The following is a 19,973-nucleotide window of genomic DNA, read 5'->3' on the forward strand; positions in this document are numbered from 1 at the left end:
ACATAACTATCCTTTCATTGACCACTCTCTTTATATCCTATCCTATCCTTCCCCCTCCCTCTCCACTCCTCTCCTCCGGCCTCCTCTCTCTCCCTTCAAAAATAAAAAGCGAAGCTGTTGGCATTTGAAATAAGGCGTGCCTGGAACAGCGAAGAGCTGCCACGGCAGAACTCTCGTTCCAAATGAAGACCCTAAATGCGTGTGGCCATCTCAACGATGAACAGAAATTACACAGTTACGAGATCTGTTTGCAAAGGCGAATAAAAAAAAATGGAAAAATGCACAAGACACCGAATTCGAAATTCCGCAAAAGAAATGGGGGAACACTTTCGTCCGTTTAATCTAACTTAACGGATATCTTTTAAGAGATTAATAAAAATCACATCCATTGGGGGATTAGATAAGAGATTTTTTAAGAGATTAAGAAAAAATAATATCAACATGGGGAAGAGATATCTTGGCAAAATTTCAAAATCATATTGTCGCACAGTGAGAAGTTGAGATTCCGTAAAACCTTAGAACCAAAAATCGTTTTTTGCAGCCTCAGAAAAAGAAAATATTTGCAAGGTTCAAATAGAATTAAACGCGCCGTCTTCCCTTGCTGAGCTCACTTCAACAAAGATATCGAGCAACGAATATACGCTTTATGTGCATACACGTACATACATACACGCACATATATACATGTAGATATAGACATGTATCTATGCATGTACACAAGGGCGCCAGCGTCTGGAGGCGGTTCGAGTCGGAGTGCACGCGTCGTATATACGGCCTTAACCCACCCCCCGATTTATCATGAAGGTTGTCATGTCTAGCCACCTCGCAGAGCGGGTCACATACATAGATACAAATACAAATATATGCATGCATACATACATACATATTCTGTAGACGCACATATATAAACATACATACGCCACGAGTACGGTTGATAAAAATGCAAGTCCAGGCATATCACTAAGTGGGTAGTGTCGAACTCATGAGCAGGTAGTCGTGAGTTCGATTCCAGGGACCCGCTGCATGTCTCAGGCGTTGGTTCCACTCAGGCCTGGCCAGGTGGGGAGGCGACCCAAACATCGGCCTGAAATAAAAACAGCGGCTTACCGCAACTAACAGGGTTTGCCCTACCAGAGGTTTCTCACTTCCCACTTTGTGGGAATGAGATGGTGAGAATCTTCCCATACGTGAAGACTCAAACACAATCACACCTCAGAAACGCTGGTAAAATACAGTCCAGAACAAAATCTCGAGTCACATATGAAACAACACTATATTGCTTGTCAGGAGCTACATAAACGGCAAAAGAAAACAAAAATCCAACTTCGTTCGGTTATTTAACCACGTTTACAAAGTGAAGTCAACGCCTAACATTACTATACTCACATAACGAAGAAAATTTGATAAATTGAATATTATAGAATGGATTGTGGTTTACGGGCGTTTCTATCTTTGTGGACAATCTCGCGCTAATATTTTTTTATCCACAGGGTCCCGTTTCTGTTCTTCCCCACCACCACCACCCACGTCGACCCACTCTCCAATGAGCTCTGCTCTACCGCCTTAACCACCCGACCTGCAGCAAACGAAAATAGATGTCGCTTATTCTCATGCAAGAATGCGTGGACGTGTTGCAGTATGTGTGCATACGTGTATTTTGCTGAAAATGTACTCATATATCCCTGTTTCTCTTATGTGTGTGTGTGTGTGTGTGTGTGTGTGTGTGTGTGTGTGTGTGTGTGTGTGTGTGTGTGTGTGTGTGCGTGTGTATTTATGTGTACGTGTGTAAGCGTAACGAGGGTATGGAGGGCTTCTCCCTCATCGCAGCTAATAAGCCCCACTTGATCGCCGCGAACAAAGTAAGAAAATCAATCAAGCGTTTTAATTGACGTGCCTCCCCCCCCACCACCCTCACCCACTCTGATCTCTCCTGAATGACATCCGGTGAAGACTCAAAGGTCCCTTCATGCGCACGCGCGCACACTCCTGCTCAAGGGAGTCAGTAACGGCTTGTTGTATCAGTGAAAGATTTCAAGCCGGGAGCGCGATTCGAGCTCCACGTCTTATGTCTTTTAATGAGTGCATTTTAGAATCGTGAATATTAATTGAATAAATAATTCAAGTATTTAAAGAACTTTTCTTTTTACTTGTATAGTTTTTTTTTCAATGAATATTTCAGTAAACTATATTATTTTTCGATCGTTCCCTCCGATCCATTTAGCAGTCCAAACATTCAAGTTAGATTTATAGTGCTGACCTTATCTAACTTTTATCATTAGGTGAGAGTGATTGCTTCATGCCTCGCGGTCGAAATAGAGGCAGTAAAATCATCATTCATTTCATGGGGAAATCATTAATCACTTTATATATATATATATATATATATATATCTATATATATATATATATATGGGGGGTGCACGCGTGTAACGAAATATTATGTTTTGATATAGCATCCCAAAAATATATTTAGAAATATGAAACCTCTAACTCGACATGTTCTTTGTGAATTTTACCTTAGTCATACGGAGGAGGACTAGGTGGGCGAGAAAAGAAGAAGAGGTGGGTGAAAAAAGGAGAGGAAGAAGAGGAGAGGGAGTCTGTCGATCTCTCATCGAACAGAAGAGAAATTTGAGGTTTTTTGCCCTTCCTCGGCACCGCGTCCGGTGGCGGCGGCAGCGAAGCGGACTCCATGCATTATCCATCGTGGGGAGGAGACTCGTCACGGGCGCCCGGCTCGGCCCGATTACAGGCAGGTGCCTAATGAGGCCGCGCGGAGCCTCGCCGCAGCCGCAGCGGCGGCACGAAGGGCCGAAATAAACTGAAATTCCGAGTTCGAAGTTGTGAGTTCGAAAGTCGAAAGACGCAGATAACAAGAGTCGATGCTCCCGGACCAAGTTCCAGAGTCGAGAGCCGAAGTGTTTGGTGGCGACTGTGGTAGTGGTGGTGGCGATGGTGGTGTGGGGCGACGGCGGTAGTGTGGGGCGACGGCGGTAGTGTGGGGCGACGGCGGTAGTGTGGGGCGACGGCGGTAGTGTGGGGCGACGGTGGGGGTGGGGGGCGACGGTGGGGGTGGGGGGCGACGGTGGGGGTGGGGGGCGACGGTGGGGGTGGGGGGTGACGGTGGGGCTGGGGGGTGACGGTGGGGCTGGGGGTGACGGTGGGGATGGGGGGTGACGGTGGGGGTGGGGACGGGGACGGTGATGATGGTGACAGTAGTGGTTGTGGAAGAGATGATGGAGAAAGATGAAGGAGGAGGAGGTAGTAGGAAGTTGATGGGCAAGAGACAGAAAATCTTAGTTCGGAATCCCGCGTCCAGACAGCAGCAATTCGAAGCAAAGTGACGTCATCATCATCACGATTAACATCACCATCGTTCATATTGGTAACACCATTAAGCTGTTATGAGTAAAGATAATAATAATAAAGATACATGACTTTGTTCGTGGAAGAAATGATAACAGTGAAAAGCTAATCTGATGCTGCGGTCATTCATTTGCCGATCTCCAAAGTTCGGCGACAGCTTTGTCTTTTTCTATCTACTCGCAGATGTTGTTCCTTTCATTACAAACTTGTTTGGTAACGAGTAGGTATTACACTAGATCCCCGCCTAGATCCTACGAAAGCGTGAGTGACCAGCCATCTCTACGAGCAGCAGGCAACATAAAAAGTATACGCATACACGCATACGTACATAAGTGTGTAAAGATGTGTGTGTGTGGTGTGTGTGTACGTGCACGTGTGTGTGTACGTGTACGTGGGTGTGTACGTTTACGTGTGTGTGTATATGTGTACGTGTGTGCGCGTGTGTACGTGTGTGTGTGCGTGTGTTATGAATACATGTGATGGAACGGCCTATTTTTTTCCTTCTTTTTAGAAAGATAATATTGTCAGAAATATAATTATCTTGCCTCCCAAAACTTCATCTTCATCAGCTCGTCAGCATCCCACCCACCTTCCCTTTTTCTTCTTCTTCTTTTTGGGGTTCGACACCAATTATCAATCACGAGAGCGAGCGCGAGAGACTCCGTGTTTGAACAGCCCCGGTTCGTGATTGGACTTGAACTCATCACAAGGACGACACACCACATCGAGAACTTCACTAGATTTTTTTCATCTGATGTCGAGGAGCACCCCAGTCTAGTCACTCTCGGGCCAAAGCCTCGAGGAAGAGTGACACGATTTTTTTTTTTTTTTTTTTTTTTTTTGCGCTCCTCAGCGTAAAGTGGTTTCGTTACATCCACCCGTTACCCCTGGTCTCACTTGCCGAAGACCCGCGGCCCTTAGCTAACCAGTAACGGCCTTCAACCCCCCCAAAGTCAAAGTGGAAACTTCTCCATGGATGAATAAAATCGCCAGCCGCTTCTTTGCTGAGCTTTGTATTCGCCTCAGAACTGCCTATGCCCGGGTTCGAATCCCAACGGCCACAGGTGAATGATACTTGCCACTTGCCCTGGCTGACCGAGCACATAGGACAAGGTTGACAGCTTCAACAACAACAAAAAGTAGAATAGAGACGGTCATCACATAATGTGATGGTAATAATGAAATAAAAAAAGTAAATCGGAAATCATTCCTTCCTTTAGGTTCCCCATCACCACCTCAATGTCCGACTGTTTCGGGTGCCACCACCACCACCAAGCCCCCCTCCCCCTCCCCCTCCCAACACATTTCGATTTCCCCCCGCCGCTAATGAACCCACGTACTCTGGGGCAGCTCACAGAAACTGCCTTGATAGGTGGGCATCAATGGACCTTTCCAGCCTTCAAGAAAAGACCCTTGGCTTCTTAGTACTAACGCCTGTGAAATAGTGAAAGTCTGTGTGTGTGTGTGTGTGTGTGTGTGTGTGTGTGTGTGTGTGTGTGTGTGTGTGTGTGTGTGTGTGTGTGTGTGTGTGTGTGTGTGTGCGTATGTGTGTATGTGTGCGTGCGTGTGTGTGCGCGTGTTATTTTCCTTGACTCAAGCAAAGCGTTCGACAAGGTGGCCCACTAGATACTACTAAATAAAATCAAACCATCCCATGACATAGGAGGAAAAGTGTTAGAATAGATTAGAGCTTGAATCAGTTACAAAACGGCGGGTCACCATAAATAATGTAAGATACAATTGGGCGAATGTTTCTAGTGGAGTTCCCCAGGGCTAGGTTTTGGGTCCCTTGTTGTTCATTATGTACATAAACGACTCTGACAATGGGATTAATAATGATGTTAGTAAGTTTACGAACGAGACTAAAACAGGACGCCTAATTAGGTCAGGAAATGACGCAGAGATTCTGCAGGATGATCAACAAATTGTTCACATTGTCGGTAAAATGGCAAATGAACTTCATTATCTCAAAGCGCACCGTGTTAAACGTAGGGCTACACAACCCCGAAAACAGATATAGCTTAGATAACACGTCTTTAAGAAAACAATGTGCGAAAGAGACTTGGGAATTCTAACGAGTCCTGACCTTAAATTCAGGAATCAGTGCATTAGCGCCAGGAATAAAGCTAGCAGAGCATTAGGTTTCATTGCTAGGACGGTTACGAATAGAAGTGCAGAGGTAATTATCAAACTATCTAGTGTTAGTTAGACCTATCCTTGACTATGTGATACAGTTATGATCTCCGTCTTATAGAATGGACATCAGTTCACAAGAATCCGTACAGATGAAAATGACCAAAATGATACATGGGCTCAGAAATTTACTTTACGAAGAGAGGCTTAGGCACTTTAATTTACCTTCTCTGGAAGGACGCAGAGTGCGGGGTGATCTAATAGAAGTGTTCAAGTGGATCCAAGGCTTTAACAAGGGTAACGCAAACAAGGTCATCATATTATGACAGCAGGGCAGCACTCACAGTAATGGACTTAAATTGGACAAATTTAGATTCAAGAAAGAAAAAGGAAAGAATTGATTTACTAATAGGGTGGTCAACGAATGGAATAGACTTAGTAACCATGTAGTGAGGTCTGAAACAACTGGCTGTTTTAAGAAACGGTTGGGCAAATGAATGGGAATGACAGGTGGTAATGAACATGGAACTGCCTTATGGTCTCTTGCAGTGTTCGTCATTCGTGTGTGTGTGTGTGTGTGTGTGTGTGTGTGTGTGTGTGTGTGTGTGTGTGTGTGTGTGTGTGTGTGTGTGTGTGTGTGTGTGTGTGTGTGTGTGTGTGAGATTCACCTTGGTCTTTGGATCACGTGTTTGGATTCGTGATCGACAGCTATTTCCCTCTCGGAAGAGAGCTCAGAGCTCGTGTGTGTGTGTTCGTGTGTGTGTGTGTTCGTGTGTGTGTGTGTTCGTGTGTGTGTGTGTGTGTGTGTGTGTGTGTGTGTGTGTGTGTGTGTGTGTGTGTCTGTGTTCGTGTATCTGTGTTCGTGTATCTGTGTTCGTGTGTGTGTGTGTGTGTTCGTGTGTGTTCGTGTGTGTGTGTGTGTGTTCGTGTGTGTGTGTGTGTGTTCGTGTGTGTTCGTGTGTGTGTGTGTGTTCGTGTGTGTGTGTGTGTTCGTGTGTGTGTGTGTGTTCGTGTGTGTTCGTGTGTGTGTTCGTGTGTGTGTGTGTTCGTGTTCGTGTGTGTTCGTGTTCGTGTGTGTGTTCGTGTGTGTTCGTGTTCGTGTGTGTTCGTGTGTGTTCGTGTGTGTTCGTGTGTGTTCGTGTGTGTTCGTGTGTGTGTGTTCGTGTGTGTGTGTTCGTGTGTGTTCGTGTGTGTTCGTGTGTGTGTGTTCGTGTGTGTGTGTTCGTGTGTGTGTGTTCGTGTGTGTGTGTTCGTGTGTGTGTGTTCGTGTGTGTGTGTTCGTGTGTGTGTGTTCGTGTGTGTGTGTTCGTGTGTGTGTGTTCGTGTGCGTGTGTTCGTGTGCGTGTGTTCGTGTGTTGTGTTCGTGTGTTGTGTTCGTGTGTTGTGTTCGTGTGTTCGTGTTCGTGTGTGTGTGTTCGTGTTCGTGTGTTCGTGTTCGTGTGTGTGTGTTCGTGTTCGTGTGTGTGTGTGTGTTCGTGTTCGTGTGTGTGTGTGTTCGTGTTCGTGTGTGTTCGTGTTCGTGTGTGTGTTCGTGTGTGTGTGTGTGTTCGTGTGTGTGTGTGTGTGTTCGTGTGTGTGTGTGTGTGTGTTCGTGTTCGTGTGTGTTCGTGTTCGTGTGTGTGTTCGTGTGTGTGTGTGTGTTCGTGTGTGTGTGTGTGTGTTCGTGTGTGTGTGTGTGTGTATTCACTTGGTCTTGGTCTTTGGATCACGTGTTGGACTCGTGATCGACAGCTATTTCCCTCCTGGAAGAGAGCTCAGAGCTCGTAGGTCCGATCTATGGGTAATGCTATGACCTTGCACACACAAGGTTCGTGTGTGTGTGTGTGTGTGTGTGTGTGTGTGTGTGTGTGTGTGTGTGTGTGTGTGTGTGTGTGTGTGTGTGTGTGTGTGTGTGTGTGTGTGTGTGTTCGTGTGTGTGTGTGTGTGTGTGTGTTCGTGTGTGTGTGTGTGTGTGTGTGTGTTCGTGTGTGTGTGTGTGTGTGTTCGTGTGTGTGTGTGTGTGTGTGTGTTCGTGTGTGTGTGTGTGTGTGTGTGTGTTCGTGTGTGTGTGTGTTCGTGTGTGTGTGTGTTCGTGTGTGTGTGTGTTCGTGTGTGTGTGTGTTCGTGTGTGTGTGTGTGTGTGTTCGTGTGTGTGTGTGTGTGTGTTCGTGTGTGTGTGTGTGTGTGTGTTCGTGTGTGTGTGTGTGTGTGTGTTCGTGTGTGTGTGTGTGTGTGTGTTCGTGTGTGTGTGTGTGTGTGTGTTCGTGTGTGTGTGTGTGTGTGTGTGTTCGTGTGTGTGTGTGTGTGTGTGTGTGTTCGTGTGTGTGTGTGTGTGTGTGTGTTCGTGTGTGTGTGTGTGTGTGTGTGTTCGTGTGTGTGTGTTCGTGTGTGTGTGTGTGTGTGTTCGTGTGTGTGTGTGTGTGTGTTCGTGTGTGTGTGTGTGTGTGTTCGTGTGTGTGTGTGTGTGTGTGTTCGTGTGTGTGTGTGTGTGTGTGTTCGTGTGTGTGTGTGTGTGTGTGTGTGTGTGTGTGTGTGTGTGTGTGTGTGTGTGTGTTCGTGTGTGTGTGTGTGTGTTCGTGTGTGTGTGTGTGTGTGTTCGTGTGTGTGTGTGTGTGTGTGTGTGTGTTCGTGTGTGTGTTCGTGTGTGTGTGTGTGTTCGTGTGTGTGTTCGTGTGTGTGTTCGTGTGTGTGTGTGTGTTCGTGTGTGTGTGTTCGTGTGTGTGTGTTCGTGTGTGTGTGTTCGTGTGTGTGTGTGTGTTCGTGTGTGTGTGTGTTCGTGTTCGTGTGTGTGTGCGTGTTCGTGTGTGTGTGTGTGTTCGTGTGTGTGTGTGTGTTCGTGTGTGTGTGTGTGTTCGTGTGTGTGTGTGTGTGTGTGTGTGTTCGTGTGTGTGTGTGTGTTCGTGTGTGTGTGTGTGTTCGTGTGTGTGTGTGTGTTCGTGTGTGTGTGTGTGTTCGTGTGTGTGTGTGTGTTCGTGTGTGTGTGTGTGTTCGTGTGTGTGTGTGTGTTCGTGTGTGTGTGTGTGTTCGTGTGTGTGTGTGTGTTCGTGTGTGTGTGTGTGTTCGTGTGTGTGTGTGTGTGTTCGTGTGTGTGTGTGTGTTCGTGTGTGTGTGTGTGTGTGTGCGTGTGTGTGTGTGTGTGTGTGTGCGTGCGTCCGTGTATACGAGTGTTTGTATGCATGTGTGAGCATGTGCGCGCGTGCATGTGTGTGAATGTGCGTGCGTGTTGCTTGTTACTAGTCCTTGTATCCTTTGCAAGCAACATCATGACATGGAGTATTTTAGTCTGTTCGTGCGACAAAGGATAGCCTCGTCTTAAGTCAATATCAAATGCCTGACCCAATTAATAATAGAATTCGTATCTATTAGCATACCCCGTAAAAATATTTATATATAAATAGAAACAAACTAGTAATTCATCCATCTTTGCTGTCTTAAGCATGATTGGCATCAACCACGACAGACTCGGGTCGATATCCAAGGACATTATGGCGTAATTCTCTTGTGTAATGAATAGGAATTTGGCTCATAGCGCCTCGTTTGAAAGTGAACGTTACTAAAGTTAGCACAATGACATAAAACCGGGTCTCTGTCGTAGTCATGTGACCGAGTTCTGCTTTGGTCGATGACTTGGTTGTAGGATTCGTTTTATTGTATCAGACGCGAACAGTTATTTTCTCAGCGTCACTCGCAAGAAGTCTGTCTGTTTATCTTCCCACCGTGTGATTAATCTATTCATCTTAGCTTTGATTCAGAAAGTTTCGTACTTTACCTGTCCAATTTCGAGCTCTATTTTTCTCCTCAACTTCAAGAAGTTTAGTTTTTATAATGGACTTCTAAAGTCCTGCCCCCCTCTCTACTGCAATGGGACTCATCACTTATCTCGCCCGAGATGCCATTTACTGCCTGATGAATTAATTTTGTGTACTTGTGTGTTCTCTGTCCGGTGAGGTACAAATTACTTAAGATATATGGTATTCCACTTTTGTAATGACAGCATCAACTTCGTGTCAGTATTTCCACTAAAGCATTTACTGAAACTGGGGGAGAAATAATTCAATTAAGTATGCAACAAGATACTCGTAAGAGATATAAATGTATATGTATCTGATTACCTATAACCATCGCTTCTGTCTTTGGAGGAAACGTTGCCTCGAAGTTATGTATGCAAACTTCATTTTCTTTTGTCAATATGAAACTGAAAAGTTTTCCGTTACATATAAACGAAAGATAATGAAATTTGCATGCATAACTTACGTAAAATGGAATTTGAAAAGTTTTTTTTTTTGTGTTCTTGTAAAGGAACATTATGCGCTCCTGCATTAAGAAGGGTAACAAAGAAGGGATAACAGACTTTACGTAAACATTACTCTTCTTCCAACCAGCAAACAATGTTGCGTGACTCTGGTAAGTAAGGGTGGAACTAAAACAACTAAGGTAACGACAAAATCAAATTTATATAGTCAGTATCCTTTACCGAGATATGCGAATGATAGTTGATCATAAACGTTTTAAGAAACGAATATCAAAATAGTTTCGGTAAAGAGCCTACCAACACAAACACGAGAACAATCAAAGAGTAAAGAAATATGGGTGTCACGTATATTTCATCAATAACTAACCCCCCCCCCCGGAAATATCCTAGCGATCCGTGACGGGCGCTGTTACCAGCATATGGCATGTTTGGTGACCGTTGGCAACTGTAGAATTACTAAAGGCTCCTTAATGTAACAATGTGACAAAACGAATGTTTAAGTCCCGTTCCTATCTTCTGAAAACACAATGTACTCTCTTGACGAAGAGTCCTTTTTTGGCCAACAGAACCTCCTCCTCTATTTGTCGACAAACAAAAAAGCTTTCTTCTCTTGAATGCTAGGTCTTCTTTCTTCATATTAATCGCGAAGAGAAGCCGCCAAATGGCATCAAGTTGATTAATGTCTTGATGATTGGCTGGTTGGGCTGTGGCTTATTGACGCTTCTAGCGTTGTGGACAATCTCGTCCGTTCGTTTTTTTTTTTCATGTCTTTGTCTAGTTAGTTGAGGGTGGCTCTAGTTTGCTTAGTAGCTCTGCTGCCCCTACCCCTTTTTTCTAGGAATTGGTTCATGGATGATTGAGGTATTAGTGTAGTGCCGTCGACGACTCTGTGTGGTATCGTTATTTGAGGGGGCAGAGCTGAGAGAGCAAGGGGTAGATTAGAGAGTAGGTGATCGTTTCGTAGCGTTGTTTAAATCGAACATTCTAGTGGTTTATGTTGTACTGTGAATGTAGACCAACACTGGTAAGTGGGATAGTAATTTTCTCTCACGTGGATCAGAGGAATGGGAAGTAATCTGGGATCAGAGGAATGGGAAGTAATCTGTAACTAGTGCTCGAGTGGAGGCGCTGAAAGAGGTGGATGTCTCCTTTCGAACCGCCTTGTCGGCTCGTTCGTGGCCGGGGATGCCAGAATGATGTGATACTCAGCAGAAGAATTTGAATCTGAGGCGAGTCTGCTAGTGACTGATTCAAGGGCAGGCTTCTGGGATATGAATTTATGCCCGTGGTTTGCGTGACGAGATGTTAGGTAATTGAAGCTTCAATTTGTACACAAATACAACGTGCACATGGCGCTAATACAGGAAACGAATTAACACTAGAATCCACACTTCCCACGTTTATTGAATACGTAACAGTTAGGTAAGACCACACACAAAGACGGGCAAGTGACGTTAATACACAACAGAACACCATTTCACAACAAAAGGAACTAAACGAACATCATCAGGTACCACAACTAAAATAACATACAAACACTAAAGAAAGCGACTTACAGCATCGTAAACATTTATATACCACCAACCAGATCAGCATCAATATAATAACTAGCAATTCCTCCCAAATGTAACAATGTGGTCAACCTCCAACCTCAACTCAACCACATGGGGTGAATACAACCCAGTTTGGCTAAATAAAAAATAGATAGAACAAAATAAATAAATAAAAATCATTGAGCTCCCCAACCTGAAGTGCAGAAACCACTTCACCAGACAACCTCCTCAACATCATAACAAGCAACTTCCCCAAACGTAATGTGCACACCCACCTTCAAACACGTACAACTTGGGAAATCATACATGGCCTCCCCGCAGACTACTTTGTAAATGAAGATCCCCTCTCCTCCTCCGCCTCTCCCTCTCTCCCTCCCCGCCTCTGCCTCTGCCTCTCTCTCTCTCCCTGCCTCTGCCTCTCTCTCTCTCTCTCTCTCTCTCTCTCTCTCTCTCTCTCTCTCTCTCTCTCTCTCTCTCTCTCTCTCTCTCTCTCTCTCTCTCACCCCGCCTCTGCCTCTCTCTCTCTCCCCGCCTCTACCTCTGACTCTCTCTCTCCCCGCCTCTACCTCTGACTCTCTCTCTCCCCGCCTCTACCTCTGACTCTCTCTCTCCCCGCCTCTACCTCTGACTCTCTCTCTCCCCGCCTCTCCCTCTGACTCTCTCTCTCCCCGCCTCTACCTCTGACTCTCTCTCTCCCCGCCTCTACCTCTGACTCTCTCTCTCTCTCCCCGCCTCTACCTCTGACTCTCTCTCTCTCTCCCCGCCTCTACCTCTGACTCTCTCTCTCTCTCCCCGCCTCTACCTCTGACTCTCTCTCTCTCTCCCCGCCTCTACCTCTGACACTCTCTCTCTCTCCCCGCCTCTACCTCTGACTCTCTCTCTCTCTCTCCGCCTCTACCTCTGACTCTCTCTCTCTCTCTCCGCCTCTGACTCTCTCTCTCTCTCTCCGCCTCTGCCTCTCTCTCTCTCTCTCTCCGCCTCTGCCTCTCTCCGCCTCTGCTTCTCTCTCTCCGCCTCTGCTTCTCTCTCTCTCTCTCTCTCTCTCTCTCTCTCTCTCTCTCTCTCTCTCTCTCTCTCTCTCTCTCTCTCTCACCCCGCCTCTGCCTCCACCTCTCTCTCTCTCCCCGCCTCTACCTTTAACTCTCTCTCCCCGCCTCTGCCTCTCTCTCTCTCTCTCTCCGCCTCTGCCTCTCTCTCCGCCTCTGCTTCTCTCTCTCTCTCTCTCTCTCTCTCCCCGCCTCTCCCTCTCCCTCTCTCCGCCTCTCCCTCTCTCTCCCTCTCTCTCCCTCTCTCCGCCTCTCCCTCTCTCTCCCTCTCTCCGCCTCGCCCTCTCTCCGCCTCTCCCTCTCTCTCCCTCTCTCCGCCTCTCCCTCTCTCTCCGCCTCTCCCTCTTTCTCCGCCTCTCCCTCTTTCTCCGCCTCTCCCTCTCTCTCTTTCTCCGCCTCTCCCTCTCTCTCCGCCTCTCCCTCTCTCTCCGCCTCTCCCTCTCCCTCTCTCTCCGCCTCTCCCTCTCTATCTCTCTGTCTCTCCCTTTCTATCTCTCCGTCTCTCCCTTTCTGTCTCTCCGTCTCTCCCTTTCTGTCTCTCCGTCTCTCCCTTTCTGTCTCTCCGTCTCTCCCTTTCTGTCTCTCCGTCTCTCCCTTTCTGTCTCTCCGTCTCTCCCTTTCTATATCTCCGTCTCTCCCTTTCTATATCTCCGTCTCTCCCTCCCTCTCTCCCCGTCTCTCCCTCCCTCTCTCCCCGTCTCTCCCTCTTTCCATATCTCTCTTCCTGCCTCCCTCCATTTCTCCTTATCTCCATCCCTCTCTTCTTCCGAGAAAAAGAGCAGAAAAACTGGACACGTCGTACGGCGACCGCTCGTGGGCACCGACGACGTTCACTTGACCCAGAAGAGGAAAATGCGACGGATACTTCAAAGGTTAACTTGCATTTGAAAAACGATAGCATGGTTTTAATTAAACGATGTCGGAGAGGCTTCCACAGCTTGGTGTATAAGTATCGGTTGATACCACATCTAGACCGTGCGTGCGTGCGTGCGTATATGGGAGTTTGTTTCTACATGAATACGAAACTAAATAGCTCCTTGGGTGACGGCAGCATACAACTCTGTTCTCCCTTCACTCCCACTTACTACATACTCCCACTGCCGCCACTACTCCCACTCCCGCCTCCTACTCCAACGTGTCCCTCCTTTCAGTTCCCTTTCCTCTCCACATCCTCCCTCCCTCCCTCCACAGCAGGTCCACTTTTGCCCTCCACACAACTGCGTGTAATCACCTGATGCCACTGGCTCATATCGGCCCAGAATTGCGTAACTCCAATCCGGCCGGATATCTATTCATATCTCTATCTCCCTGTCTCTCTCTACCATCCCATCCCTTCCATCCCCTCTCTTTATCAACGCCTCCCCCTATGCTCCACAGCCAACCCCAACCCCCCCCCCCAGCCTCCGCCACCCCTCCTATATTGGCATTCCAGGATCTTTGATGAACTTGATTTCTTTTTTCTTTTCTTCTTTCTTTTGCCAGTGCCGCCACTTATTCTTGCTTCATTCTGTCCTTTCCTCACCCTCCTCATCCTCCCCTCCTCGTCTCCTTCTCTTCCTAACCTTCCTCTCCTCACTCATCTTCACCCGCCTCCTCCTCCTCTTCACCTTTCTCACCCTCCTCTTCATTCTCCTCTTCCACCACCACCTCCTCCTCCTCCTCCTCCTCCTCCTCCTCCTCCTCCTCCTCCTCCTCCTCGCCCTCCTCCTCCTCCTCCTCCTCCTCGCCCTCCTCCTCCTCGCCCTCCTCCACCTTTTCACCTTTGTCGCTCTTCACGCCCTCTTCACCTTCCTTGTGTCACCCACGCAGACAACTCTCGACCCAATGGATGCGGCGGCGGCGCCTCCCTCCCTCCCTCCATTCAGTGGCACAGACTTGATCCTTTCAGGGAGTGCGCTCATCTCTTTATCTGCCTCCATCTTCGACCCCCTCAGATCCCTCGTCGGCGCTCCCTCACTCCGCCAAAGGCCAAAGTACGCGACATAGTCAACGTCTCTTTGAATATTGACTTTTTTCATCAAGAACTGTTCTTTCGTAGCCCCCCTCAGTCTTCCTCCTCTCCCAGCCTCCCCATCTCCTCCTCCCAGTCTCCCCATCTCCTCCTCCCAGTCTCCCCATCTCCTCCTCCCAGTCTCCCCATCTCCTCCTCCCAGTCTCCCCATCTCCTCCTCCCAGTCTCCCCATCTCCTCCTCCCAGTCTCCCCATCTCCTCCTCCCAGTCTCCTTCTCGCTCTCTCTCATCTTTTTACATCTATGTTTCAGTATTTTCTTTACATTTCTCAGAATTTATCGTATTTTCCTGCCTGATTTCCTTTTTTCCTCCACTGTCTGTCTGTCTGTCTGTCTGTGTCTCTTCGGAGGAGTTCATCTGTCTGGCTGTCCTCACCTCTTAGCTTATCTCTCTGACTCTTCAACTTTGTACATTTGTCTTTTTCCAACTCAGTGCGTCTGTGCATTTGTCTGAATTTCTGTCCATGTGCCAATCGCTTTCCTCTTTTGTTTCCATCTGTTTGTTTCTCTCTTTATCTCTCTCACTCTCTTTCATTCTCTTTCTAATCTTCAAACTATTACTCCTCTCCTCTCCTCCCCTGTCTATTCCTCATTTCTCTCCCCCATCTTACCTTCGTCGACCTCCTCTTCTTCCTCCTCCTCCTTCTCCTGTCTATTCTTTCTCTTTCTACTATTCCTTCCCCTCCCTACCTTTCTCTCCCTCTCTCTCTCTGTCTTTGTCTCTCTTATCCTTGCCTCCCCTATCGCCCTTTTTCAATCTCTCTATCAATCATCCAGTGACTCGATTACAATCTCCCCTTGTTCCTTCCCCACTCTTACATTCTGTCTTTTCCTTGCATATCAAATTCGTGTATTCTTTCATGAATAGAACACACACACTTACATCGTCCATGTATGTACTTGCGTATTCTTGCATGTACTTGGTCGTCCTTGCACGGTTAAGTATGTATACGTAAACGTACTTATTTAGACGCACGCTGACGCACACGCACGTACATACACATGCAGACACACTCGTCCACACACACGCACCCACACACACACACGTACATACACATGCAGACACACTCGTCCACACACACGCACCCACACACACGCACGTACATACACATGCAGAGACACTCACCCACACACACGCACACGCACGCACATGCAGGCACTTACCCACACACGCACACGTACGCACACGCATATATACTCGCCTTCATACGCACACACAAGCACATGGACGGTAATACATGGACATGATATTAGGGGGAAAATATGTCTGATAGTGTGGACTCACAAGGGTAAGACCTAATTTACCGCGACATAGCAAGAGACATATAGAATCAAAAGCGAACACAGGTACTTAGACTTCAAGAAAGCTTTTGACCAGGTGCCACGAAGGAGGTGGCTTGGGAAGATCAAACTAGACTGAGGTCGCCCCAAAGTGAATGGGTTTTTTTTTTTTTTTTTTTTTTTTTAAAGAGGAGAAAAAGATTAACCAATAAGTGGGACTACTCGTAGCGGAGGAAAGGAAAAAGCGGAGTCCCACAAGGCTGACAGGAGTTATGTTCTTACAGGAAAGAAGTGCATATGAACACATTTTTGCTACATTTCTTTCTAATAAATTTTTTTTACAGAAGCTAGATTTAGTTAGTAGTCGCTACAGAGGAAAGTTCATGAGAGAGAGAGAGAGAGAGAAAAGAGAGAGAGAGAAAAGAGAGAGAGAGAGAGAGAGAGAAAAGAGAGAGAGAGAGAGAGAGAGAGAGAGAAAAGAGAGAGAGAGAGAGAGAGAGAGAAAAGAGAGAGAGAGAGAGAAAGAGAGAAAAGAGAGAGAGAGAGAGAAAGAGAGAAAAGAGAGAGAGAAAAGAGAGAGAGAAAAGAGAGAGAGAGAGAGAAAGAGAGAAAAGAGAGAGAGAGAGAGAAAGAGAGAGAGAGAGAGAGAGAGAGAAAGAGAGAGAGAGAGAAAAGAGAGAGAGAGAAAGAGAGAGAGAAAGAGAGAGAGAGAGAGAGAGAGAGAAGAGAGAGAGAGGATAGGGTGGGAGGGATGACAACATACAGGCTGGAACAAAAGGAACTGGAAAAGAAAAAAGAAAAAAAAAAAGAATAACCAAAATATTTGACCTAAAGTCCTGAACAAACATGTGCATATTGAGTGAACAAAAAGCTGGGATTCAGGCACACTGATTTCAATAGAAAACAAAAACATTACACAGTTGGTTCGGGACACACCACTCGTAAAGGATAGATCAAGACTTTAAAAAATTCAAAATGACATTCCGGGATGGGCTGGAAGAATATGAAGAGTATCATTAGAGGAAAGAAAGGAGTGAGGAAGGGAGGGAGGAAGGGAAGGAGGGAGGGAGTGAGGAAGAGAAGGAGGGAGGAAGGGAGGGAGGTAGAAAGGGAGGGAGGGAAGGGATAGAAGGAAGGAAGGGAGTGAAGGAAGGGAAGGGAAGGAAGGAGAGAGAGAGAGAGAAGTAGGGAGGGGGTAGAAAGAACCTAGGATGATGATGGTTTGTGTGTTTGTGCATGCGCCTGTACGACCACCCGCGCGTGTGCGTGTGTGAGTGCGTGTGTGCGTCTGTGTGTGTGCGCGCGCGCAAGCTTACAAGGGCAACTCTCCTTCGTAAGAGAGTGTGATTCGATACAAAAACACTGGAACCCGGATGAAGGAGAGCGTGCGTGTGTGCGTGTGTGTGTGTGTGTGTGATGAGCAACAGGTTAGATCAGGAAGATGCGAGGTGGGGGTGGGAGTGGAGAGTTTTGGGGTGGGATGGGGGTGGGATGAGGATTTGCCACTTTGGGGAGTAGGCTGGAGCTGGGAGAGGATTCCCGATCTTTCCTCTCCTTATCCCCCGACGGACGGACGGACCAACCGATGGACCGACAGCCTCGTGATGACAAGATTAAGCACGAGCGCCAATCAGTGGATACCAATTCCTGGTTCCTCCCGCCCTCTCTCCCTTGCTACCATTATCTTCCTCTCCCTCCTTCCCTCTATCTTCCTCGTCCTCCTTCTCCTTCCTTTCCCTCCTCTCTCTCTCTCTCTCGTCATCACTCCTTCCAGAACGCTTCGAATCGTTTCCTTCAACCTTTTGACTTTCCCTTGCCTTCTCTTTCTTGTCCTTTGTCTTCCACGTCCTTGTCCTCCTCGTCGTCATTCTCTTCCTTGTTGTCCTCTTCGTCATCCTCGTTGTCCTCCTCCTTTCCCGCCTCTTTCATACCCCATTTTTCCTCCTCGTCCTCGTCCTCCTCCTCTCCCGCTTCCTCCACCACACACTTCCGCTCCTCTCCCGCCTCCATAGGACCTCTACGTAGCGGTGCGGTGGTTTTGAGAAGTCAAGCTCCTTAGGTGGATCCATTATGGTCTGGGGCAAAGTAAACTTTACTTTTCTCCCTCTGCAAACAACGACTTTAGCCAACAAAAGCGTGTCATTATTTTCTTGCTACCTGCTTAGCTTTTACGTGTTTTGTGTGACGCCAAAGAAGCTTTAATGAGAAGTGTCAGAGTGTGCTCTTACCTGACCCCAAAAATCTGCTTTCTTCTCAAGCTCAGGGAAGGGGATTTACTATGTTAGTATAGCATATGTGTATATATATATATATCATGGCTTTTCGGGGAGAAAGGACGCTTAATCCTGGTGTGGTTACGAAACTCGTGATGAAATGAGGTTTGAGTAACGTGGGTGGTCTGTGGGTAGTACTATGTTCACACGTGGGTCTGTCAGAGGTTCCCAGACGGAAGTCAAGGAGTCCCTTAAGGATCTCCAAAACTCCCACAGGAGGCTCAGAGACCGAAAACTCGCGGCAGTGATCGGATACCACACGATTTTAATCAGTGTTGAAGCGACCTCCAAGAGATGAGAATCAGCACCGCATAAACAGGAGGATTCATGTACAAACAGATCTAGAACCGATGGACTCGACTTGACATTGTGCCAAACACAGACTTGTACATTGTGAGGAGCCGTTACCTTTGTCCTATATACATTGGAGATTGCTGGTGCAGGTGACAGTTACTGCTGGGAATCGGAGAGAAGCACGAGATTCGAACCCACAACTAAGCGAATGCAAGACCATCATGCTTCTGATGACGGCACCAGTGTCGGTTGAGTTATGTGGCGCCATCGAGGTGCGGCGCCAAGACCTCTCGACAAGACGACAATAATGGATTCACTATTTACAGGACACCAAAAGCCTTTCCAACTCTGGTGTCAAGATGTCCTGTGCCGGTACTACGAGGTGATGGAGGAGGTGATGGAGGAGGAAGGTGGAGAAGGAAGGTGGAGGTTAGAATGGAGGCAAGTGGAGGAGACGAGGGTGGAGAACGGGTCTGGATCAGTTGTTCGTGATTTTTTTTTTGTTTGCAAAGTTGAAAGTTGTGTGAATGTATTTGTACCCCGTCACCGATAACTATCACTGTTATCTTTGAAGAGGAGAGGCAATATCAAGAGAAGTTATACAAGTGGTGAATGTTGGAAGAAAGAAACTAATGACTCCTCGACTTTAGAAGTTTAGACTTCGTGGTGAATGGCAAGTTTAAGGAGGGAGTGTAAAGTTGAAAGCAATCGGTGTTCTTTTAGCAGAAACTATTCTCCAATCATAACAGAGGCTAAGTGTCTCTAGTCCGTAAGGGCGTCCCTAAAGTGCTTGTGCTGCCATTACCTCGTACGGGGAACACTCATAAATGTCTGAACCAGACAATCACGAACAAACTTTGCGTCTTGTTTACATCTTCGGAAATGAATGTTTGCAACCTTCTGCAGGAGGTAAAAGTCAAGTATAATATTTTTTCTTTTCTCTCTCTCTCTCTTTCTTTCTCTTTCTTTCTTTCGGAAGATATAAAAGAGTACCTCTCCCTCTTTCCAGACGGCCGACAGCAGCAGCTCAACCGGCAGCCTCCTCCAGCAGGACTACAGCAGCAGCAGCAACACCAATACCATCAACAACAAGAACAACAATAGCAATAATGACAACAACAGCGCGACGAGTCGCGTCGCTGCGCCCGCGCCCGCGCCCGTTCCCGTGCCTGCGGCCATCAAGCGTGGGCGGCCCTCGCGCTACGGGCGTGGGCGCACGAACGGGCTCTCCCTCTCCATCGACTCCTCGATGAAGGTGCTGCGCGACGCGCTGTACCTCGAAATCGCGCGCAAGAAGCAGCGCGAGCAGTTGAGGGTGGCCCAACAAAACCGCGAGTTTCTGCATTCCATCGGCAAGAGGGCCGTCTCGGCGCAGCAGCACAGCCTCACGTCAACCAGCAGGTAAAATGCACTTGGGGTTCTACAGAGGAGGTGGTAGGGAAACGAGAGTTGAGCCAAGAACACAACTGTATTCTTCTACCTGACGTTTCGACCCCAGGTAGTCTCCCCGAAGTTGAAATGTCAGAATATATCAGTGTTCCTGATTCAACCTGTTTCCCTATCACGGTTTCCATTCGACTGTCTCACCTTTATACATCTTTATATATACGTTTATATGCAGATATACACAAAAGTATACACAAATGCATTTGTGAAAGTGCATGCGCACTGGTTTGTATATACAAGTAAATGTTTGTATACATCTAGGTTGGCGTGCATGCATGTTCGTGCGTGTGTTTGGGTGCAAATGTGCGCGTTCAAAATCGAGGCTTTTATTATATATATAT

General features: G+C 47.2%; 1 protein-coding gene across 1 annotated transcript in view; it reads left to right on the forward strand.

The window, feature by feature from the left end:
* Window positions 1–19,973, forward strand: part of LOC143021475 (uncharacterized) — a 273,782-nt gene that overhangs the window by 248,526 nt on the left and 5,283 nt on the right. The window contains exon 4 of the mRNA XM_076179010.1: window positions 19,196–19,587. Coding sequence (XP_076035125.1) covers window positions 19,196–19,587 — 392 coding nt within the window. The remainder of the gene's footprint in view (window positions 1–19,195; window positions 19,588–19,973) is intronic.

The sequence above is a fragment of the Oratosquilla oratoria genome, chromosome 42 (assembly GCF_046742065.1).
Source record: "Oratosquilla oratoria isolate Oo_2021 chromosome 42, ASM4674206v1, whole genome shotgun sequence".
Lineage (NCBI taxonomy): Eukaryota > Metazoa > Arthropoda > Malacostraca > Stomatopoda > Squillidae > Oratosquilla > Oratosquilla oratoria.